The sequence below is a fragment of the Alternaria rosae genome, assembly GCF_020736505.1.
Source record: "Alternaria rosae strain MPI-PUGE-AT-0040 chromosome Unknown BKA58scaffold_6, whole genome shotgun sequence".
Lineage (NCBI taxonomy): Eukaryota > Fungi > Ascomycota > Dothideomycetes > Pleosporales > Pleosporaceae > Alternaria > Alternaria rosae.
In genome coordinates, this window is record NW_025763575.1 from 1 (window position 1) to 24,185 (window position 24,185).

The 24,185-nt window shown below is 53.4% G+C and overlaps 10 protein-coding genes across 10 annotated transcripts; 5 read left to right on the forward strand and 5 right to left on the reverse strand.

Moving 5' to 3' along the window:
* The first annotated feature begins 289 nt into the window (after window positions 1–289).
* BKA58DRAFT_185434 (uncharacterized protein) lies at window positions 290–1,555 on the forward strand. The gene is made up of 2 exons (XM_046165470.1): window positions 290–659; window positions 722–1,555. The coding sequence occupies exons 1-2, from the start codon at window positions 446–448 to the stop codon at window positions 1,105–1,107; spliced, it is 600 nt and encodes a 199-aa protein (XP_046023812.1). The 5' UTR covers window positions 290–445; the 3' UTR covers window positions 1,108–1,555.
* Window positions 1,556–3,569: 2,014 nt separating this feature from the next.
* On the forward strand, window positions 3,570–4,753 carry BKA58DRAFT_385972 (uncharacterized protein). The gene has a single exon (XM_046170416.1). The coding sequence runs from the start codon at window positions 3,725–3,727 to the stop codon at window positions 4,712–4,714; it is 990 nt and encodes a 329-aa protein (XP_046023813.1). The 5' UTR covers window positions 3,570–3,724; the 3' UTR covers window positions 4,715–4,753.
* Window positions 4,754–4,804: 51 nt separating this feature from the next.
* BKA58DRAFT_185447 (glucosidase I) lies at window positions 4,805–7,651 on the reverse strand. Its single transcript, XM_046165472.1, has 3 exons — window positions 7,207–7,651; window positions 5,203–7,157; window positions 4,805–5,143 (listed from the first exon to the last, which is right to left on the reverse strand). Exons 1-3 carry the CDS (start codon window positions 7,439–7,441, stop codon window positions 4,895–4,897), a joined length of 2,439 nt encoding a protein of 812 aa, XP_046023814.1. The 5' UTR covers window positions 7,442–7,651; the 3' UTR covers window positions 4,805–4,894.
* A 407-nt stretch (window positions 7,652–8,058) lies between these two features.
* Window positions 8,059–8,825, reverse strand: BKA58DRAFT_185440 (uncharacterized protein). Its single transcript, XM_046165471.1, has one exon. It carries the CDS (start codon window positions 8,735–8,737, stop codon window positions 8,084–8,086), a length of 654 nt encoding a protein of 217 aa, XP_046023815.1. The 5' UTR covers window positions 8,738–8,825; the 3' UTR covers window positions 8,059–8,083.
* A 46-nt stretch (window positions 8,826–8,871) lies between these two features.
* BKA58DRAFT_385976 (Elongator subunit Iki1-domain-containing protein) lies at window positions 8,872–11,027 on the reverse strand. Its single transcript, XM_046170417.1, has one exon. The coding sequence runs from the start codon at window positions 10,532–10,534 to the stop codon at window positions 9,215–9,217; it is 1,320 nt and encodes a 439-aa protein (XP_046023816.1). The 5' UTR covers window positions 10,535–11,027; the 3' UTR covers window positions 8,872–9,214.
* A 10-nt stretch (window positions 11,028–11,037) lies between these two features.
* BKA58DRAFT_385978 (uncharacterized protein) lies at window positions 11,038–12,589 on the forward strand. The gene is made up of 5 exons (XM_046170418.1): window positions 11,038–11,396; window positions 11,460–11,545; window positions 11,598–11,762; window positions 11,811–11,881; window positions 11,936–12,589. The coding sequence occupies exons 1-5, from the start codon at window positions 11,104–11,106 to the stop codon at window positions 12,518–12,520; spliced, it is 1,200 nt and encodes a 399-aa protein (XP_046023817.1). The 5' UTR covers window positions 11,038–11,103; the 3' UTR covers window positions 12,521–12,589.
* Window positions 12,590–13,355: 766 nt separating this feature from the next.
* BKA58DRAFT_185455 (uncharacterized protein) lies at window positions 13,356–14,481 on the reverse strand. The gene has a single exon (XM_046165474.1). The coding sequence runs from the start codon at window positions 14,378–14,380 to the stop codon at window positions 13,661–13,663; it is 720 nt and encodes a 239-aa protein (XP_046023818.1). The 5' UTR covers window positions 14,381–14,481; the 3' UTR covers window positions 13,356–13,660.
* Window positions 14,482–14,596: 115 nt separating this feature from the next.
* On the reverse strand, window positions 14,597–16,304 carry BKA58DRAFT_458490 (uncharacterized protein; the record flags this gene model as incomplete). Its single annotated transcript, XM_046174672.1, has 5 exons — window positions 14,597–14,744; window positions 14,808–14,843; window positions 14,898–15,387; window positions 15,436–16,033; window positions 16,078–16,304. The coding sequence occupies 5 exons, from the start codon at window positions 16,302–16,304 to the stop codon at window positions 14,599–14,601; spliced, it is 1,497 nt and encodes a 498-aa protein (XP_046023819.1).
* A 1,355-nt stretch (window positions 16,305–17,659) lies between these two features.
* On the forward strand, window positions 17,660–21,051 carry BKA58DRAFT_185504 (uncharacterized protein). The gene is made up of 11 exons (XM_046165475.1): window positions 17,660–17,716; window positions 17,774–17,890; window positions 17,939–18,188; window positions 18,237–18,659; window positions 18,708–18,943; window positions 18,990–19,173; window positions 19,227–19,499; window positions 19,548–19,735; window positions 19,787–20,312; window positions 20,370–20,523; window positions 20,576–21,051. Exons 3-11 carry the CDS (start codon window positions 18,063–18,065, stop codon window positions 20,842–20,844), a joined length of 2,379 nt encoding a protein of 792 aa, XP_046023820.1. The 5' UTR covers window positions 17,660–17,716; window positions 17,774–17,890; window positions 17,939–18,062; the 3' UTR covers window positions 20,845–21,051.
* Window positions 21,052–22,602: 1,551 nt separating this feature from the next.
* On the forward strand, window positions 22,603–22,938 carry BKA58DRAFT_402345 (uncharacterized protein; the record flags this gene model as incomplete). The annotated part of the gene is made up of 1 exon (XM_046171713.1): window positions 22,603–22,938. One exon carries the CDS (start codon window positions 22,603–22,605, stop codon window positions 22,936–22,938), a length of 336 nt encoding a protein of 111 aa, XP_046023821.1.
* Window positions 22,939–24,185: the final 1,247 nt, after the last annotated feature.

Here is a 24,185-nt window from a genome sequence, read left to right on the forward strand (position 1 = left end):
ACATGAGCAATGCTGCGGATCTGCCCCGCAAAGTCTGACTTTGGCATTCGAATAGCAAGGTCTAGGTCGTAAGCCGGTGCTGATGTCACCACACCAGTATACCAAGACCGCGCTCGTGGGTGCACCGCCCATCAGATCGCGATACCCTACAGGTCGGGTCGAAGTGTCGGTACAAATCCCCCGCTTCACCAGAACCTTCTGCGACCTCGAAAGGTACGATCGCAAAATTCAGGTGGTAATCCGGTGCTTACTAGTGGTCAGTACGGTGTTGCCGGCATCAACCGCTTGCATCGCATCGTGAGGATGGCATGACCACCATATAAGCCATCATGTCGCCCATATTGATATCGATACAACTCACAGTCCCTTCGCCTCCATCACTACAGACCTGCAACAAACACTGAACGCCTCAATCCACTCACTCAGACGACCGACTCAATTCACCATGCGTTTCGCTCTCTCTACTCTTATCGCTGTTGGCAGCCTTGTCGCAGCCGACAATATCTACACCTACACTAAGCCCGGATGTTTCGGATGCGCCTTCTTCTTCAAGGACATCGACCACAACATCTGCGCCGTGTCCATCACAGGCAACGCGTCTTCTACTGCCGATGCCATCTCTAAAGGTCTGACCACGGTCCAATCCGGCAAGCTCGAAGGTACGTCTAGTGAATTCTTAACCTCATGGAAAAGCCACATTAAACTGACACTTTGTACATAGTCCAAGAGTGCGGCAAGAAGCAATTCTTAGCCTGGGACGAAGGTCCCGGATCCAATGCCGACGGAAAGCTCCAGTGTGGTACTATAGCCAAGAAGGTCCCCGTCTACGAAACCTCGACATGCATCTCCGGTGGTGACTTCCACGGTTTCAGCTGGACCGAGCCTGGTTCGGACGGTAGCGACTCCAACTCCAAGAGGCAGGCGGCTGATGATGTTTGGACTTGCACCGGTTCGACTGAGCCCGACGCCGTGTACCTGGGCGGAAAGCATTACATGACCAAGGGTATTGACCGGGCAGATGCAGACATGTTGATGGAGATGGCTTGGAATGACAACGGTGATGTTCCTGCTGACTTTGAGAAGTATGCTTTCACTCCCGAGTTCTAGGTATTCAGTGGACGAGAAGAGCAGAGTTCAGTTACATGGTGCTTGTTCCTGTATACATCGTTCTCTATCAGTACTGTGCCGTAGATAATACTGCGCATAGCGGATTAGACCGTTGTGGTCTGTTTGGTGGTCGCAGCCTTCTTCAATACACCTTCCACTTCATCATCATGTATTACCTTTTGCGCCTTCAACAAGTTCCTCTAGCACCTTCCTTACAAATCGTTTCATATGCAAGCAACAGGCCATCCCCAGAGGCTATGATGTCAAGAATGGAGGCTATTGATTTGGTGAGTTGACGCAGCATGTTACGACGCGAGTCGTGCGCTTCTCTGAAGGGAGTCAAGAAACTTGTCTTCAATCGAACGGGAAGTACTAAACAGGTTTTGCGTTCACCATGGCCTCATAATTCCATGTAGTGAGAGTAGGCAGAAGGAGTAAAGAAGTAAATGCTCCATTCCTAGTCCGTTGAGAGCAGATGGTCTGCCGCTTGTACTTCGAGTGACGCCACGATCGCGACCCATTTCGCCGAGCGAGCTTTGATCTCGGAGAGTCACAAGTGCTGTTCGATCGCCCAAGACATCTAGTCTTCGTAATCGTGGTAGGGTCTGGCAAAGTCTAGGTTGGGTGTGAACAGCGACAAGTAATATGGCCTGGCGCTATCCGACCGGTGGCACAATAACGTCTATCGTGACGGGCCCACCAGCTGAATACGAGACCGTCTATGGGTTGTGTCGCAAACAATTTCAGTCGATCCATGCGTCGCAAGCACTTTCAACCAATCATACATTGATCAAAAAGATCATGTAAGAGTCCGAGGCAGGTACGATACACAAGACGGTGAAGGCCTAGCCGATCCAATCGATGGGTGCAAACGGTGCCGGTTTCCTGCATAGTTAGGAGTTTTCGGCATAACTACAGCGACATCAGTCACCCATTAAACTTATGCGTGATTCTTATTGTCTTCCTTCTGCCCGACAATTCAGATGTAGTAATGTACGCCAACGCCGTGCAGAGCGTGTTTTAGTTGCGACGTCATGCTTCCTATCGTTCAGGATTACGCTTGCTTCTTTCCGGTGTTTCCGCTAGAACAGCGGCCGGTAGCGACATGCATTCGTCGTGCGCAGGTAGCACCAATGTCTTGCAGGCGCTGTTATTTGTGGTGGAGTGGGCCGTCGTTCTATGAGGTCTGCAACCGACAGCGGTGGTGTGTAATGATCGCCCCACCTTGGCACACGGCATTCCGGAGCTTCCAAGGCTTGTAAAGGGCTCTTGGTTCCTTTTGATCACTTCGTCACTCAAGGATCAATACAATACCTCCTGTCTTCCACACGAGTGACTTCAGCCTGTCGCTAGATATGGTATCATCGATCCAAGAAATGAAATGCGGTGTCCGGGATCTGCTCTCCTGCATTGTGCATGACAGCTTCGTGTATGCGAGCCGTCGGCATCGGGCCGTTGCGCAGTCCGCATATTAAGCTGCAGCCACTTCAACGTCCCATTTTCCTTTTTCTGTAATCTACATCCAGGCCATGCGGTATCGTTGACGGCCTCGACAAGGTCAAAAATGCTGATGTGGTAAAAGCAATCAATGCGAATGAGGTATCATCGGCGCTATCTAAACAGTATGCGGTATGCCATGCGCATGCAAAACACGTATGACAGTTACACATGTAAGTTACAAAGAATTGCTTGAAGCCAGCAGATCATTCTCATAGTGTCCATTTAGCGATTGGAAAGGACAAGGATTCTGTCGTTGGCCACTAAAAGATCGGACGCGAGTTCTTCCTGGCCGCTCGACTCGATAGGTTCATTTTTGGAACCACCAGCCCTCGCTCTTGAGTATGATCTCACGATGTAAAAATGGGCTGAAAGTAATTTGAGGGACTTAGAGATGGTGTGTGAAGTATCGCCTCCTCAACGATTGATGAAGTCGCGGTCAGCGTCTGAAGCGATACGAAAGTCGAGGGCAAAGACATAGCCAATCGCGTTGAAACGCGCGAAAGTCCAGTGTACGCCAACATAGTATGTTGTCGCGCGGCGCACGATCGTGTGGTGTAGGAGTGCTCGGTGTCGACTGCCGGTGTCGCAGTACCAAGATCATCCAAGCTGCGCGTCACTTCGAGGCCAACTCAACACATCTTCAAGAGAACGATCATCATACTGTCGCGTTAACTACACCAGCACGGTTTACTAGGTTTCTAGCTAAACGTTTTGGCACTGGGCTCACAGCGAAGCTGGCTGCCCGCTCCAGTGTTTGGGCAACCTAGCCTACTGCAGCAACTGATAAATCGATATGCGAAGCCGCATCGGAGGTTCCTAATTGAGCTGACCGCTTCTGAATTTCTGAAAAAGCATTGCGATCTAGCTTCAAAACAGCAAAAGGGATTGAGATGCGATGTCGCTTCAGTCGAAACCGGTGACTGGCTTGCACCCGCCACATGCCGAATATGAGCGCGACGAGCATTCTAAGTCCCTCTGTAGTATATATTGTACTGGAACTTCACTATAGAGTCCTCATCCTCTCCAGAAGATCTCCACCCAGTTCTTGAGGTATCCAATCCAGAAGAAACATCGAATTCTCCTCAAGTTTATCACTACCCCAAGCTACCCATACAAGATGACGTCCTCTCGCGGCATCCCACCCCCAGAAGTTCGCACCCGCATCCTGAACATCTCATCGCGACGAGCCCTCTACAGCAACGAGCGCGACACTAACGCTCTGAACCACGTCGACAGCACGACAACCTACGACGACCAGTACTGGTATATCCAGCCCGGGAAAGACAAGAACCAAGGCCGCTACCTGATCGTGAGCGCCTACACCGGCCGAGCCCTCTGGGCCAACCACCGCAACGGCGCAAACGGCGGGAACGGCGAGGTAGGCACCTACAACCCGCCAGGCGAATACGCAGACCATTACTTCGACCTTGCACAGACACAAGGCACCGGCGTGCGAAATAAGCAGTTTCGTCTGCACTCGCCCGCGGGTTCTGGCAATTTCTTCTCTCGCACGCATGCGCAGCCTGAACTGGGTTGCCTGTCGGACACAGACAAGATCTACGACGACCACTGGTTCACCTTCGAGATGGAGCCGTTGCAATTCGTCAGGATCGAGTACGATGAACAGCACCCAGAGATCATCACGACGGGCATCAGGCACTTTCCCCCGCAAAAGGCGATGAACCATCTGGAGATTGAGACGACGCAGGAGATGACGATTAGCCAGGAGACGGAACAGCAGTCGACGTTTACTTCCGAGGTCGGGCTTTCCGTCACGGTTTCGGCCGAGTTTAGCTGCGGTGTGCCGCTGTTTGCGGAGGGCAAGGTGGGCATTAGTACTACGTTGAGTACGAATTTGTCGTGGGGTACTACGAACATCACGAGGCAGAAGTGGGAAGCAAAGGTGGTGCTGAAGTGCCCGCCCAAGTCTGCTACGCTCTGCACTGCTTCTGTGTTGGAGACTAGGCTCCGCATGCCTTTTGTGTCGTACTGGAAGACGGAGAAAGGCGGGAAGGAGGTCCAACTCAAGGGGGTTTATGAGGGGCAGAGCTGTGCTAGTTTGAGCACCGTGTCTTCGCATCTTCCGTACACGCCCGAGAAGAAGTGATACTTCCCTGTATGCGAGTGGTAGTATGGGAAGGCTTCTAGGGTAGGGAATCAACAATACATTCATTTGCAACGTATCGTCATGCGTTGATTTAGTATCTCACACATGCATTTAGCATGCAAGCAGCGGTACTGTCCTTGATACTGACCTCGCTACTTCATCCACGTATCTCATGCCCATCTACAACTCATCCCTCACCTGCTCAGCACCTCCGCTCAAATCCGGCATAGCCATAATCTTGACGACCAAGCTAGTCCAGCCGGTGAAATGTTGTGTGCGCTGCCCTTTACCCGTCTCGGGGTTGTATTGTTCCCAGGCAAAGCCCGTTTCCTTCCAGCTCTCGTATACGGTGTTGACTAGGTTCTTGCGGAGTTCGGTGTAGATCTTAGTTGCGCGAGCGCGTTGGGGGCCGGGTTTGGTTGCGACGTTCTAGGGAGGGAACGTCAGTACGCATGCATTGTAAGAGATGTCAGTGAGGTGGGACTTACGAGTAATTGCGAGACAGCGAGGTAGTTGATAGGCATCCAGACCGGACCGCGCCAGTAGTCTTCCGCGGTATGGTAGAATTCGTCGCTCTTGCTTAGACTCCTGATGCCGTATGGGCTCCATAACTCCTCTTCATCCTCGATCAGGTCGAGTATAGCGCCCAGTCTGTCGCTGTCCTTGTCGATCAAGCCCGTCAGGAAGGGGAACAGGGAGATGTAGCCCTTGTGGCAGACCAGGGAGTGCTCTTCGTAGTCGTCGATGGTGGCGTCGCAGTAGGTCTTCTCCTTCTTCGACCAGTGGAGGTCGTCGATGTTGCGGACAATCGCTTCGTCATAGCGTGCGAACTCGGCTGCGTCGTCTTGCTCGTCAAGGTAGATTGCGATGCGCTTGATCGCGCGGGTCATCATACCCATCCAGCTGATCAGGTCCACGTGCAGCTCACCAGGATGGGGTGGCTGAGCGCGAGGGTAGTCGTCAAGACCGGAAGTGAGGATGTGTGAAGGCGTACGTCCGCGCCACCGGTAGCCCTCTTTGGTGGAGAAGGCTTCCCGGTCGTAGCTCTTGATATCGCCAGCCTGTGTCTTGCGGTACCAGAAGTAATTGCGCTTGAGGAGTGGGTAAAGCGAGCGGAGGTATTCCAGAGCGGCTTCGCGATTTGAGAGTTGCATCGAGTAGGACTTCTGTTGCTGCAGTTTCTCGCTACTGGTGTCAGTCTTCATATCATCGAGCTTGTCGAGGAAGGACGTGATGACCATGAAGAGTGTGGGCGGGTTGGCGTAGTGAGGGTATTGGATCTGGAATTCCTCTGGTACCTTGCTGCGAGCTTCAGGACCGAGGATCTGTTCACGACCAATCCAGCCGTCATCATCCATGAGCTTGAACCAGCTCTTGATAATGTCAAGGGTGAGGTCTGCGTCCCAGTCGATAACAGGTAGCAGATGGAAGCCCTCATCCCAAAGGAAACCACGAGGGAAGAAAGGTCGTGACGGGATGGCAGTGAACAACTCAGACGGTCCTTCTAGCTGAGCTGGGTTCCTGGCTCGCGCTTCAGCCGCCTCCTCCCAGAAGCCTTCGCTATCCTCTTCGTAGGCGGGGTCGTAGGATCTATCGACACGAGAGTCACCGAAGAAGTAGCCGATGCCGCCGATCAGGTTCGAGAAGAGCGACTTGCCAAACTCCTCATAGCGCTCCTTGACAAAGGGTGTCTGGGGCTTGAAAATGTCCGTGAAGCGAGTCGAGAAGCTAGAAGTGACTGAATCGATTTGCTGGGTGAGATGCTCGGATGTGATCTTCTCCGGCGCCGATGCAGATGAGAAGATGACGTCGAACTCGAAGGGGCCCTCAAAGACCTTCTGAACCAAGTGCATGTTGCCCTTGCCCGGCAGATGCTGGATAGTGTAGACCTGCGCAGGCGGTGGTGGATTCTCCTCGCCGTACTTGGGAACCAGTACATCGATTTGGCCCTTCATGTGCGCAAACATCATGGCCTTGACCTGCCACAGCGCTTCCTCCGGAACCTGTCCGCTGTGTGCCAGTGTCCGGTCCAGAGGCTTCTCGTCATAGCTGGGATGTCCAGTTACAGGATGTTCGCCCGTGCCCTTGGTGACTGTGAGCTCGAATTCGCCCAGTTCCTTGGTCTGCCCCTTCAGCACCACGTCGCCCTCGATGCCAGGCTCTTCGAGGTCAGCACCTTCAATGCCCAAGTTGCCGAATCCGGCGAGCGTGTTGTACCAGACGACAGTCGTGCGTAGGTTCGGGCCTGCGTCTTCGCGCGGTGTACCCTTGATCCTCGCGCCCCAACTGCCGCCATGCTCTCCGCCAGGGAATTTGATGAACTCGGTGGTGATGTCAATCTTGTTCGCCGGGTCGTGGATCGTCTGTCGGCCGCCGCTGCGCACGTCGTATTCGTCCCAGCCGTAGCCATCGAGCTCATGTTGTTCGCACGTGTGTCGGAAGTCTACACAGTCAGCAATGGGTTTCGTTCAAGCTTGGAATTGCAGACCTACTGTGCTGCACGCTTTGGTAATCTTCAACGCGCGTCCACATCAGACCGCCCATCAAGCTCTTGGGTATGCGCGGCCGGACGCCAAAGTAGAGGTTTGGGCGGTAGGGTCCCCATAGCAAGCTCGCATTTGTAGCTTTCTCTATTTCGGCGACCTGCGCGCTCACGAGGGGCAATTGAAGGGCAAACAGGCATGTAAGCCCCTTCCACAGGGTGCCATGCCGAGATTCGCGCGTCATGGTGTTGGGTGAAGCTGAAAGCTCGAGCTTGAGCTTTGCGGGGAGGGTTTGGGACACATTTCGCGGAGGTCCCGGGGTTGTTCGGGCGCTGATTGGCTGGAGTAATAGCCCTTTCGTTATCTTTGTCTGCCACTACAAGTGTGCGAACGCGACGAACTACGGTATTTTAGCACGCACATGAAGTTATGTTCAAATGTATCACGAGGATACGGTGAAAGTTGGGTGTAAAAATAAAATCGTAGTTGCCTCAATCTATCGAGCTCAATCCTTCAAAAGGCTCCTGATCTGAATCTGGTATTACAGCCAGGTCTCTCTCTTCCTAGCTTGTTCTGCTCCGGTTAGACTGAGGGAACCCGTAGAGTGCAGAGGAGAAGAGAAGGCACCATACCATGAGCCGCGTTTTTATGAATGTAAATCCTACCATGCCGTTCCGACGCTTGTTCGTCACACATACCGGCACAACTGTCTCCGGCTGTGCGAGGTGGTGCCTCCGGACGCAAGTAAAGTGCGTCGCAATCCTCCATGATGTCGCCAATTTATGCGTAGTCTTTCTCTGGCGTAGCCATGAAAGCCCGTCTCTCATGATGTGGTAGCCAGGAATGCCGTTATGTGACCATGAAACCCAGTCCCCATACCACCTCCTCAGCTCCTGCTAGGACTTAACGGCCTGTTGAATCCACCTTGGCGATTCATGTACTGCCTAGCCTGCAGCTGCTTGTCCTTCCTAACGCCAAAGTTCTTGTCGTTACCCGGCACCTTTGTGTTCTTGGTCGACTTGAAGCCGCCGAAGCCCATGACCTTGAGCATCTCCCACTCGTCGTCGTCCATGTCTTCTGGCTTCTGGCGCTCGTCCTTCATCTCGACATCCGGCGTGCCTTCGTCTTCCTTCTTGATAGGGTCCACGGTGGAGGAGCGAGGTCCGGTAGGAGGCGCTCTTGCGCTGCGGCTTGGAGGCGCATTGTCGCCTCGTGGACCTTTGGGGAGCTGGGGGGAGCGGTCGCGGAAGTTGGGGCGCTCGTCTCGTCCTCCAGCGCCTCTCCTGTCATCGCGGCCCCGTCCGCGGTCGTGGCCGCCACGTCCGCGCCCTCGGCTTCCCTTGCCCTCGTCTTTGCGGAAGGGCGATCTCGAGCGGTACCGGTTGTCGCGTCGGCCGCCACGCTCTTGGGGACTGCGCGAGCGGTTGCCGCGGCGCTCGGTGGGTGTGCCGCCTCGATCGCGGCTTTCGCGGGGTGCGCGACGGGTGTCGCGCTCAAATGGATCGCTGTATGCTGCCCGCGGTCGCTCGTTGTCTGCCATGGTGTGGGGTTGGGTGTAGGGGGGGTGGGTGAGGCTGGCGCAAAGGAATAATTTGGTGAGCTGGGTGAGTTTGGGCGCCAAGGCTGGGGCCTCAGCCTTACTACGCGGTGCAACAGCCCGCTATACGCGAGTCGCAATCACGCTACATGGAGGGCGAAAAGCTAGGTCAGTAGGCCGAGTATCACTTCACTCATGTCAGGCAAGCGCGAAAACAATGGCTTTTGTCATGTTATCTGTGACATACGACTGCTACATCTTGGGAAGACGCAAAACCATCCGTCCTTGAGACCGTATCCCAACCCAAGGCAAGACCTTTCTCTCAGTCTGCTCATATCTTATCGCCTGCGCCTCGCACATGTCCTCATCCCATCAATGATTGCCGTAACGCCGTCGCCCTACCAGACAGGGTATCTCAGAAGCTCAACTCAAACCTGCGACCAGCGCCGATGCATCTAACCAAAGACATACCAAGCTACCTCAGATCTCATCCTCCTCCTCGTCAAAGTCATCCTCAGAGCCCATGTCGTACAAGATGCGACCACCCTCGCCAGCACCCTCACCCTTCTGCGCATCAAAGTAAGGCAGAACGACCTCCTCACGGGCCTGCTTTTGCTTCTCGGTGAGGGCGAGGTTGAAGGTAGAGTTGGGGTTCTCGGCTGCATCTTGGAAGAGGCCGGACACTTTGCCGGCGTATGCGGGCTGCATGTCAAGGAGAGTGACGTACTCCTGCTTGAGGGTGCCGTTGGGGACGCCGGGCATGGGCTCGTGGAAGTCCTCCGGGCGAGGCGCGCGGAGGAAGTAGGTCTCGCCTTCTGGCTTACCGGACTTGCGTCGGAACTCTGCTTCCATGACGATGCCGCGGTTGTCGTTGGCGTCGAGGTCTTGGATGATTCCTTCGGCGGCTTCCAGCATGCCCCAGGTGGGCTCTGGTAGGCTGCGCTCTGCGGCGGCCTTGGCGGCGAGGCAGTGGGCGAAGGACTTGCAGGTAATGATGGAGGTGGCCATATACTTGATCAGCTGCAGGGGCTGTGGGGCGTACGGTGACTCTGTTGGGTTGTCGAGCAGATCTTGGTGGTAGATACCGACGAGAGTGGAAGCGTACTTATGGACGACGAGCTGGAAGAGCGCGGTCATGTCGACGCCGTAATGGTAGAGGAGCTCATGGAGGTTGTCGATGACGACAATGCTCTCTTTCGCATCGTCCATGGCTTTGCGCAGGGCCGTCAAGATCTCATCGCTAGTCATGCCGAAGCCCTGGACGGTGCGGATGGGTGCCACGGCCTGAGAAGACTCGAAAGTGACGAAGACGACATTGACATTGCGAGAGAGTGCGCGGCGGGTGATCTCGCCAACGAAGATGTCGGCGCGCTGGTTGAGGTCATCGAGGACGAGCGTGAAGGGTGATCCATTGGTGCGGACGTTGAGGACCCTGCCCATGAGGTGGATGGAATGGCGTTGGTGCTGCATGAGGGAGAATGGCTTGTTGAAGGCGCGGGGAACAGGGAGCTCACGCCTACGCTTGCGACGGCCAGTGAAGTTGCGGTTGTCTTTCTTGATCCACTGCGCGGAGTCTCTAGCTCGGATCTTAACCTTTCTCGGAGCAGGCTCGTCGATATCAAAGGAACTAGTGAGCCAGCGCTCCTCTTCAATCCGTATCTCTTCTTGGGCTTTCTCCAACCACTTTGCCGGATCGAACTCAACGAGGCCGTCTGAAGGCGCAGTGTAGGTGATCTGGCTTCTGTAGTCCGGAAGCATGTCAGTCCAGTGGTTCGTGAACTGATCTAGTACTAGACTCATAGTGTAGATAATTTGGTTTTTGAATGTATGGAAAGATGTGCTTTCGGGGAATTGATTGGGTTGTAAGAATGGAGTGTAGTAGTGGAGCGTAGGTTGGAGAGAAGATTTGAGACTGAAGAAGCTGAAGACTTTGCTTCATCTGTGCGGTAAGGGGCTGGGAGTAACGAGAAGACTTTTTAATCAAGGAGGCTGGTTCATGACCAGCCGATGACGACTGACTTGACATACCTGAAGTGAAGGTGAAAGGGTAGTTTTTTTAGTAGTACAGAAAGCAGATTGGGATCGTACTGCGGAAGGACAGCAGAAAGGAGATCTCTGGCAACCCTAATTATACCGCTTCAAGACTCCGTGGGGCTTGACTTTAGAACGCGCAATATCTCAAAGTCTTGGCGGAGTCGTGATGGTGGTTGATGTCGTTCAGTCATTTTCGTCCGCGCTAAGGTGACCAAGCGACTAGCGGCGGTGTTCCACAACGCCCCACCTGCTCGGTCTGAACCGCGCATCACATCGCCGCAGCATGAAGACGCGCCAGCCAACATGAAGTACACATCGATTCTTCTAACCCCGACATGACAAGTAATGCGCCAATATCTGCGTCGTCGAAGCCGCCACGGCCAAAATCTCCGCATTTCCCGCCCCACAATGCTCCGCGCGTTTGGTTCATCACAAGAGGCGCATCGCCTATCGCCATCGCATTAGCGCGACAAGTGCTGGAGCATGGCGATTATGTTGTTGCGGGCGTTATGCCGCTGGAGTTCGAGAAAAGAGAGGGTCAGAGTGAGGACTTTCGGACGTTTCTTGAGGATGTGAAGCAAACGGACCGATGGCGGGAGCATTTGAGGGTTGTTGGGTTAGATAGTAGGTGAGCATTCGATAGCGCGATCCATCATGGTGTGTTGCGCATTGCTGACGGGTTTTTTTGTAGGGTGGTTGGCCAATGTCAAGCAGCTGTCGCAGAAGCTGTCGAGGCATTCGGTCGCATCGACGTGTTGTTGTGCGCTGCGAGCGAAGGTTGTGACCCTGGCCTGCTTGACTAGGTGTAACTAATAATTCATGTGTACAGCTGTGATCGGCTCTGTAGAAGAGCTCGCGCAGACTAGTCGAACAAGGAGCCTAGTCGATGAGATCTTTGAGATCAACTTCTTCGCCAACGTCAACATCATCAAAGCCGTTCTCCCAATCATGCGCGAACGGAAGAATGGTCATATCATCGTGATAACTGGTATTAGTAGGTCACCATCACTTCTTGAACGCGACATTAACTAACTCTTCACAGCCGGTCACCTTGGCACACCTGGCCTAGGCATGTACTGCTCCTCCCAATGGGCCGTAGAAGGCTACTGCGACGTACGAGCGCACCATCCCTAACCCTTACCACTCCAACATCTAACACCTCATCAGAGCCTTGCCTACGAAATCGCCCCGTTCAACGTAAAAGTTTCCCTAGTCCAAGCCAACATGGAAGTCAACGTGCTCACCAACCGGATAACCTCCGTCCCCCCAATGTCCGAGTACCTCCAAGGCGAAAACCCCGCGCCCCTAGCCCGTGAAATCTTCTCCGGCCTCCTCGACAAACTAGAAAGAATAGATAACCCCACTGCGCATCCACCCTTCGATGAGAACGCGACGAAATCGCCTGGAGACGAAAGCGTCATGTCAGACACCAACCCCGATGCGGAGCCAACCATGGGCGATCTGCTGAGTTCAGACACGGTGACGAGTTTGTATGCACCGTTGCCGGTGGGGGTAAAGAGTAATTTGATTGCGGAGACGGTGCATGCGCTTACGGCGATTGGGGGGCATGATAATCCTCCTGCGAGGCATATCGTGGGGACGGAGGGTGTGACGGCTGTGAAGGAGAAACTGAAGACTACGAGTGAGGAGTTGGAGGATTTTATTGAGGTTAGTGGGGCGGTGGATATTGCGCAGAGGGATGGTGATGTGATGGTAGGTTTGGGTTTGGGTATGGATCATGGGATGATATGAGGCACGTCATGTTCAGGATGCTGCACGGAACAAGCCATGATAGATACATTATTTAAATAATCGGTCGGTATCTTAACTCCTACCGCATGTGTTCGCGCCCTTCACCTCTACCACGACCAATATGGCGCTCCAGTCCGCTTCACGACCCGAAGTCCGTAGATCGAGTTCCTGTATGAGATTCTATCGGATGGAAAGCGCGGTGGGGCGTGATACTCGTCTTCTGAATCGTATCCTGTTGCCTCATCGATTGGTGCATGATGGAGTACGAAATGGGAATGCAGGGGCCCAACATCCAGGCGCGCATGATCCAGATCATAGATCTCACATTTCCTTTCATCTGGGTACATGAAGCATAGGCAATGGATGGCCCACGCCTGAACATTGGGATGTAGGCCCATTCCACCACCGTATGCTGCCCATTCTTCTACGTTCTCGCGTATGCGATACACGACCTCTTCGTCCGTGAACCTCGTATCTAGACCAGCCAAATGGCGTGCTCGTCGCCACTGTAGGAGCGTGCGGTTGTCCATGGTTATGTTCGCTAGGCGGTGGTCTGCTGTGCCTGCCGCTGACTGGCTGGCAACATCGAAGATGGGCCAATGAGCTTATCATAGGGGTCGCCGTATCTGACAGGCCAAGGGCTGTTGATCCCTTCAGGAGGGCCTACTGAGACTATCAGATTGTGCAAAGGTTGGGCAGGCCAAAAGGGTAAGAGTGCTTCGTTCTCGGAGAAGACGAAAGTAGCCTCAAGCCTGAACCCGGTGAAATACCTCAAGTGGCTGATTTGAGGATGATGACGGACAAGGAAATCTCGTACCGCAGCGTGTTCCACGCTCCATGAATAGGCGGACGGCCATTCATAACGAATGATCGTCTGGTTCTGGCACTGACAGCGTTGGCGGAAGAATCCAGTGTTAATGAAAACATGTGTGGGATGCCCACGAGGTGCGGTGGGTGCAAGTGACGCGTTGGATGGTTGAGAGAGTCTGCCGCTAGGCCCAACAGCCTCGACATCTTTTAAAGGATTATTGACCGGCTGCTATGATGTCTCTGGCGCAGTGGTCTGACCGACATCCAAGGTCCGCCGCTTGACTCTTGTGATAGCTGCGTTCCAGGTGTATGGGCGGGTGGATTCGTAGTCTAATGGGTTCGGCTGCTCTGACCACAGGGTGGAACCCGGTGAAAAGTTGTCTCAGCCCACGAAAGTCGTGGTATAGCTGGTTCCGTAGCTCGGCTAGAATCTAAGGGGACGTCATTCGATTCTGGCGATGGCTGCGACTCGGAAGTACGTGCTGATGAGCTCAGGCGAAAGTCTGGGTTGAGACTCAGCGATTGAAATTGCTCCTCATTAGTTTCAGTAGCGACAACGTCTGGTGTGAGGTGACCAGTCGACTGTTGTGAACGTTCTTGCTGGGTGGATTGATCATTAGGTGAACGAGAATGATTCAGCCCTTGTGCGGATATCGGCTCAAACGCAGCCACATCCGGGTTCAGCAATGACAACGTCGAAGATTCCGGCTCGAACGTGGGCGCGGCCGGGTTTAGAGATGATACTGAGTTCGTAATTGAAGTTCTAAGCGGCTCACCGCTGGGTACAATGGCATGGACGCCCGCGTGTGCGTCATTTGACTCTTGCGATCGTTCTGGCTCGATAGGCTGGATACCGCCCGATAGAGCATTGTTCGACTCTACTGACACCGATGCATCCGTCCTTCGCGACGGAGAGGCTGCCGTGGAGTGACGTATGGATGCGGGACCTGTTTCATGGCTACTAGAAGCGACTGAACTTTGTTGTTGCTCCATTTCAAGACTGTCGTGGTGTTGAACAGAACGACGGAAGGATAGACACTGATGTGGCATAAAGATGCGAAAGATGGGTGCTGATGTGTTGTGTTGTGACCGCAACAAGTCTGAGATTTGAAGACGCCATGATGTCTACAGCACCTGCTACACTGGTGCGCGCTGGCAAGATAAGGAGCGATGGCAAGAAGGTCGAGATGGAAAGGCCCATGGAGCCGCGGCGGCAGCTGCCGAGGTTGCTCCGCCCAGATTACGTCGTCAACCTTGCACCTAGAGGCTCACACATCCGACACACCCTTCCTCGCCTTTACCCGACGCAGCGTCTGAGGTAACGTCTTCCATCCCATATAGCCATGCTCGCCTTTCTTCACTTCTAACCCGTCTATCAATCTGGACCTTGCGTCCATGTACCACACCCGCCAAACTGGTGGTTCGCACATCGAGTCAGCATACGTCTTCAGCAACTTCGTATCCGGACTGCACTTACTGGTCAGGACTGCGATGGTCAGAGGAACCGCAATGACTGAGACACATTGTTAGCGTACATCTTACGAGCAGGCTGTGGCAGTTCACATACCCCACATCAGCCAAAAGTCTTGCGATACGGTGATATGATGCGGCCACTCATCCTGCAGCTTCATGAACTGGCTACCAAAGATGGATGACACCGTGCCTAGAGGCATGAACCAAAGCGTCATAACCGCGATCGTCTTCATACTCTGGTTCTCCGACTGCATCAACTTGCTATCGCCCTGCGTGACGATGTTGAATGACAGCTCGATGATGTTCGAGATTCGCGCATTGAGGCTCGCCAACCGTCGCTGCGTCGATTCGAATAGGGTTTGTCTGTACTTGAGCGCCTCTCGGGTTTGTCTCTGTAGCGTGCACGGATTGGCGCCCATTACCACTACGTAGTGGCTGTAGAGATCGTCTAGTGTTGCTAGGGCTGCTTCACAGTTCTCGCGGAGGTATATGGCATGCTTCGCGAGGTTGTGGAGCCCAGTGAAGAGGTCCTTGGGTAGCTCTTCCGTCGCTTTGCCAACCCTACTGGCTATCCCTAGAGTTTGCTGACACCCTATCAGCATGACGTCGAATCAAACAAGTACCAGACTTACAGTTTCCAATGGCCCGAACGTATCCGACACAGCCCAGGTAGTCCAGTCGAGGATCTTGTACATCTCTTCGAAAACGAGCTCGAGCAGTATGTGCGGGTCGTCCAGTAATGCCTGGCACGGTGTCGTCTTCGTCAGTGCCAGGATCCGATCCCGTAGTGTGTTAGGCGCGCCAAAACAAATCAGCTCCACCCTGGCTGGAGTGGAAGTGGCTGTCAATGTCGTATCGCTGTCAGAAGTTGACGTTCGTACCGGCGTGGGCGGAGTATCTGACTGCTTCCGAATCTTCAGTACGATACCCGGTTTGATCCAAGAGAAGTTCGCCTGACTCTGAGCTTGCGCCGATTGTCGACTTTTAGGCTGTTTACCCTCGACCTCTACGGGGTCTTGATTTGGCACGATTTTGTTCTCTACTATTGCCAAAGTTTTGCACAAGAGGTGGAACCAGATCCATGTCGTGCCATCGGCGTCTTCGCGCGCTGCGAAAGATTGCGAAACGTCTCGCAGGCTTTCATCGACAAAAGCACTTGGAATACCGCATGTCTCGAACAACTCAAGCAACGCTTCCGCGCCCGGTGTCGGTATGTCTCGTGGCGCAAAGCTATCATCGTTAGCGACTCAGCTTCCAGTCACCAGCGTACTCACATCACCCGAACAGTTCCTCTGCTTTCCGCCTCAAGTTTTTGGACGGATGCCAGGTCAAGATTTCCAGCACCTTCATCGGCGCCATCAAGCCATTCGCAAAGGTCCAGTGTCATACTAGCGTGTATCACTTTTGGATGCTTCGCCGCAGCTGCTACCGCTCTCCTCCGGAACTCATCAAAGGGTTGGGTATCAGCATTCAGTTGCCGAGACAAGGTTGTCTTCTTCATTGGTGGTATTGCAGTCCAAATGCGATAGTAAAAGTACGAAAACTATAACTTGCAGGAACTTCTTGACACAGTCAAGCACTTGCCCACACTACTTGGGCACTCTACTGATAGCAGCAACACGAAAGCATTTATCCGATTGCACTGCTCGTTTATCAGCCCTCGTCAATCATGCGGGCAGAGCCAGCGCCACAGGTCTCGACGATATGGCAGCCGCGCACCATAGCGAGCAGAAATCCGCCTAACACCGGACCCGTGCTGTGACGCTTTGAGCAATGCGGCCACGGGCCAGCGGTTCTGCTCTCGGCATTTTTCAGCTTTGGTCGGAAGCGGTAAACGCAATTTCGAGAGCTGAGGGGAGTTTCCGAGCGAGCCTATCGGCAGAGGCCGTCAGCGCTACGCTGAATTGGTGGCGCAAGGCTGAGGATGCCAAGATGGCAGCTGGTAAACAGCCGAGCCCCTCGAAATGGTACTGTACGCGAGAATGCGAACAGCGGTACCTGTCAAGTTCCATTATACAGCAAGACCCATTGGTCTTCCAGTGCACCTAGGACAATACGTTCTCCAGACTTCTGCGTCGGGTGAACGTAGCGGCTACACCTACTAGACGCATGCATGGCCTCGAGGGATACAAGAACATGTCGCGAACGTCTGTCGTGGATATCTAGGATACCTATCTTCATGGATCTGAACTCCAACAAAGAGCTTCATAATATTCGCCGTTTGTATGGCGCTCGTCTACGAAGAGGCAGCCCCCGCGTACCGTACGCATGAACAATGCTTCAAGCCACACCAGACGACTGGGGTAGGCGAATATGCAAAGTCCCCGAGGTCGCCCACCGTGCCAACAAAGCCAAGACATGGACTGTACCCAGTCCGATGACTGATGCCCACATGGAGTGTCACCACCGTGTGGTACTGGAGGCCGTATCGATAGGACCTCGACCCATTTTGGACTGTCTCCTGCATGTAGGGTCCGCCCCAAACGCCACTATATCGTGAAGTGGAAGTTAGGAGGTTGGGATCTAAGGGAATGGCCAATCCAAGATAGGTAGAGGTTGAGCTGAAGTCAAGGATAGAGTCAAAAGCAACGACTCCAGAAATGCGCGCCTCCAGGCAGGCGCTTTACCCTCGTGCCACATGACCTGATTCTATTCATGGGCTTGAACCTGATAAGACTAGACACGATCGTCGGCCTCAAGGTCTCCAAGTCGTAGGTTCAAGACTATTGCCGCTCAGTTTCACAAGCTCACGTTGAATGGTACAAAGACTCTACGGCCTCCACGTCGATCGCCCTGACTTTCGCTAACTACCTCTAGGCTTATCCTCCTAATCTTCTTGGTAGACACGGAGGTGGCTTCGATCCTAGCAGTGGCACATCTATACAAGTACCTTCGTACCAGCAATACTATCCAGTATGTCTTCGCTGGAGCCCCGATCTTTGACGACGGCCATCTGACAACCTTTACCAGTCGCAATCGCATCACTGTGGTGGAGGTAATTACGACCCAAACAATACTACTCTGAAGCCTGCCGTAGTTGTGCACCACCAGCCGGTGTCACACACACAGCCCACGCTCGCGCCCCCAGTATGTCTTCGCTTCTCCCTTCTTCATGCAGTTCTGACGAATGCACAGGCGCCGGTTGGTTATCATCATCAGCCCTATCAGCAGTATCAACAACCGCCGCCCCAGCATTCCAAACAGCAGTCAAGCTTCATAAATCGACTGTGTGCTTGCTTTGCCTAGCGTGGCCTACGCGATGGCGAAGATGGTCGGTAATGACGCTCAGGCATCCGTCCGCGAAGTCGCACCATACGGACATCCTGCCGCCCCACAAGATGACCACGAAGCTAACCAGAGGCGTCTGGGACAGTCAGTCATAGAGGTACGTGGGGTGGAGTTCCAGATGCCAAAATCTACTAATGCCATCCAGCGCAACGGTTTGATCGCACCTAAGGGCTACGCACATATCTTCTCTCCATGGACTACGATGAAATGGGAGCGCCCCAACTTCTACCGCAAGCCCGGTCTTGCATATCAGAAGCTCGGTCAGCACCGACATCGAGACATCTTTGATCGCGAATGGACTGGCGACTACGATGACCGCTACATCTCATCCTGGGACGGAAAGGTGTCCAAGCTCGTCGTACAAGCTGTCGACGATATCTACGAGAACAACACTGGATCGACATATAGACGAACGTTCATTCGTAATGTCGCGCCCATGTACATGCGATTGGCGAACTGGCCGTTCAATCACATTGACTTCGCGCGCAATCACGGCAACATCCCTAACGAAGACCTTCCTATGCTTTGTCTCAAGTGGTTCGTCGCATCCTGCTTCATCACTATATTTGTGAGCATAATCCATCCGCATTCTGATCTCTCAGCTGACGGCGTCTAGATTTCCAGCCCAAGCCCCGCTGAGATTGCATCTCGCAACGGTGGGAGCTACGATGGCCTGCCATACCAGTACTTCGGATACCCCAAGGTTGCCAAGAACGCGATCGAGATGCACAGGCCCCAAGGTCATGCTTCGAGCCAAGCTAACCCTGTCGCTGAACGTGTGTTGCGTCCTCGGTACTTGTGCTTCTTGCGCGAGCCAGGAAAGCCGGCGATGATCACCAAGGTTGACGATTGGTAGGTCAGCAACGCCGTATCTATGATAAATCTCTAATATCTGCAGGTTGGCTCAACATGATGCTCATAACCTCTCGTATGTCTTCATCGCGTACACGGCTGAGCAGTTCAACACTCCCGAGGATTTCAGGGTTCTACACCAAATGGCCGACGTTGCGGCGCGCAATGCCGGCGTTATTGCGTACTGGGTAGGATGCTCTTGCATGCCTGACAATCAACTGGAAGAAGATGTAAGCAGATCGCTCAGTCGATATAAGTGGAGCTTCGCTGATAGGTCCCGGAGGTCTACCGCATATGCGACGTCATTCGAGGCGCGCAATCTCTTGCAATCGCAGTTGGCCCTCCAGCAAACAACAGCTACGAGATCAACACGCCTGACCTCATGCTTCAGCAATGGGGCTATCGAGTGTGGACCTTTCCTGAAGTCCTCTTAGCGCCTGCTGGTAAAGACATCTGCGTCTACGTGCGCGAGAGCGATCTTTCGCATCCCTTACAGGTGCCGAAGAACCAGTTCGCCGCCAGAGTGTGGCAGAACGACGCGCATGTCGCTCGACAGGTAAGATGACCTCCAAACTAAGGTTCACACGACAGCTAATCCCCGCAGCTTATCGACCATTATGAGGGAAACTTGATCCTCAGCCAGCTCGAGCTAGTCACGCTTGCTCTCGAATGCTTGCATAACCGCAGCACCACCGAGCATCTTCCCGGTGATCACAGCTATGCTCTGATGGGCCTGCTTCGTGTCAGACCTCAGATCGACCGAACGGACTCTGCTTTCCAAGCGTTCGCTCGGTATGTCTTACCTCAACTGCGGTCACTTCTCGCATTGCTAACATCTCGCAGACTCTCGCTTGCGAACGGTAGCGATCAACTTCTCGAGCGCCTGATTTGCATGCTACCCAAATATCCAGACCAGCCCTGGCATTCCATGGACGATGCATACAATGCTAAGCTCTGGGACATACTGCCACAAGACGTCGGCATCGCAGGTGTCGGAGAAGACGACAGCATCATCCTCGACGGTTGTCGCGCTGCAAATGTCCGGTGGAAGTCTTTCACGCCCGTCGCCCATACTCGGCGTGACTCCTGGAAGCGTTTCCTTGCGAAGGGGATGCTGCGCCTCAGCGGCATTATCTTCATCGCTGCATGTGTGCTTGTCGCTATTCCTGGACTTACAAATACTATAGGCGTCGTCTTGCTGCTCTACTCATTGGTGGTCATGGGCTTATCACCATGGCTGCTACGTCTACTCTTTCTCGGCAAGTTCTGGGAACAGCAGTGCTGGTTCTTTGGCTTCGAGGGTTACATGGACTTGGATACGATCGAAACCCAAATCTTTGGTGGCAGACTGGGACGCATGAAGTGGACTGTATGTATGCTCTCATCCTGTTTGCGACGTCGGGCTGACTCGTTTTCGCGCTTTTAGGCAGCAGCTAGTCCGTTGTCAAGACATCATCGCAATGTCCACGGCGAGTGCGTTCCCGTTGATCCAACGTCCGACCCCGCCGTCGCAGCTCTCGTACAAAGAGCAAGGACTGCTGGACCAGGCGAGCAACGCGTCTTTACACTTGTTGATACCGGTAAGCGTTGACCTCATTGCAAACAACGTGACCAGATGCTGACATGTGTCAGGTAACATGACCGCAACGCTCTTCCTCGCCGAGCGTCCACCTGTGTGCTTCCTCATGGCCGGCTCCGAAGGTGGTATGAAGCGCATAATCGGTTGCTCCTACGACTGGACGACCGCCACAATGTACAGGGAGACTGTTCTGAGGCTCGGGACTCAGTTTGAGGACAAAATGCAGCGTGTTGGTCGCGTGAAGATTGGCTTCAAGCGCAAGCAGCATCCTTTCGGACCGTTCGATCAGGTCGGTGAGGCGGCAGGGAAGGAGATGCAGTAAGGCGCGCTTCTCCTCTCTTCATTTCTTTTGCGTGAGGCTTGTAGCTAACGGTTTGTGGGCTACATCTGGTTATGATGGAAGTAATCAAGGGCAGATCATGCACTTTGCAGTCTTCGAGCTTTTCTTTTCGCTTCAAGTAGTTAAGGAATTGTATTTTCATTCTCATGCCATTGTATCATTCCAAGCCCGCGGAGAACCTAATGCTATGTCGACGTCTCAAGCGTTCCTGGGTCTTCCATCTAGGTATAGTCGTGATCCGTGTGGCGAAGCACTCTGATGGCGGCATCGCCTGGAGTCTTTCACTAATGCAGTCAGCTTGACCCACAATTTTGCTACTGACGAGTCACTAGCCCTCCGCTACTCTGCGTCTTGACTCGACTCTGGAGCAGTGGTCAACGTCAGACTGAACCATTGAGTGTACACGGGAATTCGAGAACCCCAAGACGATTAGACCTTGAACCCGCGACAATGCAATGGCTTCCCTTCTTCCTGTGGACAGCCTTCATGGCTATCACGGTATATGCAGCACCTCTTGATGGCCCGGTTGTAAGCCTCTATGAGAACACAACGGTAGTAGCCGACGCGGAAGTCGACGTGGCTTCCACCAAGTACATTTGGTCTGGTCTTGGTGACTCGTGGGCGGTAAGTACCCTGGATGCGCCATCATATCGTTGGAAACAATGGCTCAACATCGTATAGAGCGGCGTCTGATATGGCTTGTTCGGAACAACCGACTACGACGGAAGCATGGACCACTGTCTGCGAATCAACCACACCTACGCCCCGCAGATGAGCCGCGATAACTCCTGGATCCCCGAGGGCCGTGAACAAGAATTCCACTTCCAGTCCTGTTCAGGCACACGTTGGCGACAGATCGACGGCGAACCGCATTTAGGCCATATGCAGCTGAACGACGTCCCTGACAAGTCGACATGATTCTGTTACAAGCCGGCGACAACGACGCGAACTTCGCTCGGGTCGCATATGCGTGTACATTCGTGCCGCAAAGAGCAGACTACAGTCTTGAGTACCCCCGATCCGGAAGGTCAATGTCTCAAGGAACTCAAGGCTACGAAGCAGTACATTCTTAGTAAAGGACGCGACCAGTTGCTCCAAGACGCGCGGTGGATCGTCAACTAAGTCTTTGATCATCCCAAGGTTAAGAAGAATCCCAAGTTCCGACTCTTCATAGTTAGCTACTTCCAGACATGGGTCTATCATTATGCCATCCTTCGCGATATTCAAATAAGCTGCAAACCCCTGAAAAGGATTCCCTACTACTGTCGCGCTTCCATGTCGCTGTCTCGGCTGAATTCGCCTGTAGAAGCACTCATACCCGTGGACACTTAGGCAGGCACTACAACGCATCGAACATATGCATCGTGGACTGAATGACTCACTCGCACATTTTACAGGCAGAAAAAGCATACGATTTCACTGGTGCGCCACAAGAGCGAGCCGTAACAAACTCGCATGTAATGCCGACTCTTGACCGACTGATGCGTACTATCGCAGCAGATAGCCGCGCAGCGCAATGAGCGAACGTAACTACCAGACGTTTCTATGCACGAGCAAGAAAGCAAAATTCGAGGCCTCTACGTTACAGCAAACGCCGGCACCCGCCATATATCATGGTTTGGGTTGCTCCCCTATGCCCGACCATTTGATCACAACATTTTCGCGTACCTCGAACAGTCGCACCTGTATCTACAAATATTAAATACATTATAGCCAACTTCACGACTTCCTGAACATACCATGTCCAACCCCAACATATCCCTCGTCTCAGCTTCGACCCAGACTCATCTTCATCAGCTGCCTCTTATCGCCAAGTTCCTTTCCTGGTCTACTTTTATCGGTTTCGTAGCATGTGTGTGGTTCGTTGTGTTCGTTTGCTGGCCTGGGAATGAGGCGTCAGCTGGACAAGATGATGAAGAAAACGAGGAGGAAGACGCTTACGAACCTGGTGGAACTCCAACAGACATCTTCATAGGGCAGTATGGAGGCATGCACATCAATGTGGCGCAGGGCGGAACGTTGCATGTCAATGTGTACGGGGAGGCGGGAGTGCTGGGGGGAGAACGAGAAGATTAGGACGTGATTTATCCTCAACAAAGGGAGAAGAAGACGAAAGTGAGACGATGGGAGGGTAGAGGTAAAATGCGTCATTTCATAGATGTTGATGTTGCTTCCGAGACTACCGGCTTGTTGTCGGTCCTGAGAAATTGATGTAAAGCAAACATACGCACACGATATTCTTGACTGATCTTGTTCCGGTGCTGGGCTGCTGAGTCGGGGCTAATTCTTTTGTCTCTGTGTGGTAGATCTCTGGGTTGTCTATCTTTCCTCGCTACTTCATGGCAAAGCGACCTACACATGCTCAGCTACATCCGCTATTATCTCTCTTATCTTTGCACCTTCGAGCCCTCATCGAGAGCGCCGCCGCCCGTTTCCTAGTCAGCTCATGCGCAACGCATAACGCAACTTGCAATTACACCGCTACATCTCAACTCAAACATGCGGCGAGCATAGTTCAGCCTGCGCGCGTGGTCTGGAACATATCAATTGATACATGGCCACGTAAATGTTTCACTGAAGGGTCGCGCGCGACGACGCATAGATAAGGTACTAGACCATTCTATGTGCGCTCAGCACAGAGACTTCCAAGACATGTCTCTTTCAAGGTTCTGCCTAGCGACCACACACGCTGTATATCATGCTGGCAATCTCACATCTCCTCTAAGATCTAACTACCTACCATCTCTTCTCACATCACATCTTGACTTCCATTACCCCCGCATCAGCGCACTCGTTTTCGGTATGCACCGAACTCAGCTTATTCCACTCGGTCCTTGATAAACGTCCAGGTCAAATATGCTAAACCCCCGAAAGGATTTACTTCATGGCCTGAGTGCATTCTGTGCGCCTGTTTCGCGGGCTTTACGTTACATCTGATCATCTGTGTCGTGGAAACAATCTGCTTCGGCCATACCCCAGCGGCCGGACACCCAGGGAACGCAACCTTACTAGCGAATGCATCTGTGCCCGAGAATCTATCCCTTCCAACAAACGTATCCCTACCGGCAGACGATTCCCTGTCGGCGGTTGCATCCCTAGTATATTCCCTACTGGCGAACATGTCCCATTCAGCGAACGCATCTCTCCCAGCAGAGGACCCCCTATCGAACATGGCGACTACGGTTCTTTCATCCGATAACCACCTCCCGGCCCTGACTATCGGAGCGTTGACGGCAACCATCACTATGGTCACAGTGACCATCACCACGACCTTTACAAGGATGGAAGCACTATTAGGGACGCCCAAATTGATCGGAGGATAG

Excerpts from the sequence above, each read along its gene's own strand:
- BKA58DRAFT_385972 (XM_046170416.1), top strand. The coding sequence starts at position 3,725 with ATGACGTCCTCTCGCGGCATCCCACCCCCAGAAGTTCGCACCCGCATC.
- BKA58DRAFT_185504 (XM_046165475.1), top strand. The coding sequence starts at position 18,063 with ATGGCGAAGATGGTCGGTAATGACGCTCAGGCATCCGTCCGCGAAGTC. Across the intron at positions 18,189-18,236 it reads TGGGACAGTCAGTCATAGAG|CGCAACGGTTTGATCGCACC; the intron begins GTACGTGGGGTG and ends AATGCCATCCAG. Across the intron at positions 19,736-19,786 it reads GCTTTCCAAGCGTTCGCTCG|ACTCTCGCTTGCGAACGGTA; the intron begins GTATGTCTTACC and ends AACATCTCGCAG.
- BKA58DRAFT_185455 (XM_046165474.1), bottom strand. The coding sequence starts at position 14,380 with ATGCCACATCAGTGTCTATCCTTCCGTCGTTCTGTTCAACACCACGAC.
- BKA58DRAFT_185434 (XM_046165470.1), top strand. The coding sequence starts at position 446 with ATGCGTTTCGCTCTCTCTACTCTTATCGCTGTTGGCAGCCTTGTCGCA. Across the intron at positions 660-721 it reads CCAATCCGGCAAGCTCGAAG|TCCAAGAGTGCGGCAAGAAG; the intron begins GTACGTCTAGTG and ends CTTTGTACATAG.
- BKA58DRAFT_385978 (XM_046170418.1), top strand. The coding sequence starts at position 11,104 with ATGACAAGTAATGCGCCAATATCTGCGTCGTCGAAGCCGCCACGGCCA. Across the intron at positions 11,763-11,810 it reads CATCGTGATAACTGGTATTA|CCGGTCACCTTGGCACACCT; the intron begins GTAGGTCACCAT and ends AACTCTTCACAG. Across the intron at positions 11,882-11,935 it reads CCGTAGAAGGCTACTGCGAC|AGCCTTGCCTACGAAATCGC; the intron begins GTACGAGCGCAC and ends ACACCTCATCAG.
- BKA58DRAFT_385976 (XM_046170417.1), bottom strand. The coding sequence starts at position 10,534 with ATGAGTCTAGTACTAGATCAGTTCACGAACCACTGGACTGACATGCTT.
- BKA58DRAFT_185440 (XM_046165471.1), bottom strand. The coding sequence starts at position 8,737 with ATGGCAGACAACGAGCGACCGCGGGCAGCATACAGCGATCCATTTGAG.
- BKA58DRAFT_185447 (XM_046165472.1), bottom strand. The coding sequence starts at position 7,441 with ATGACGCGCGAATCTCGGCATGGCACCCTGTGGAAGGGGCTTACATGC. Across the intron at positions 7,158-7,206 it reads TTACCAAAGCGTGCAGCACA|ACTTCCGACACACGTGCGAA; the intron begins GTAGGTCTGCAA and ends CTGACTGTGTAG. Across the intron at positions 5,144-5,202 it reads TCGCTGTCTCGCAATTACTC|AACGTCGCAACCAAACCCGG; the intron begins GTAAGTCCCACC and ends TTCCCTCCCTAG.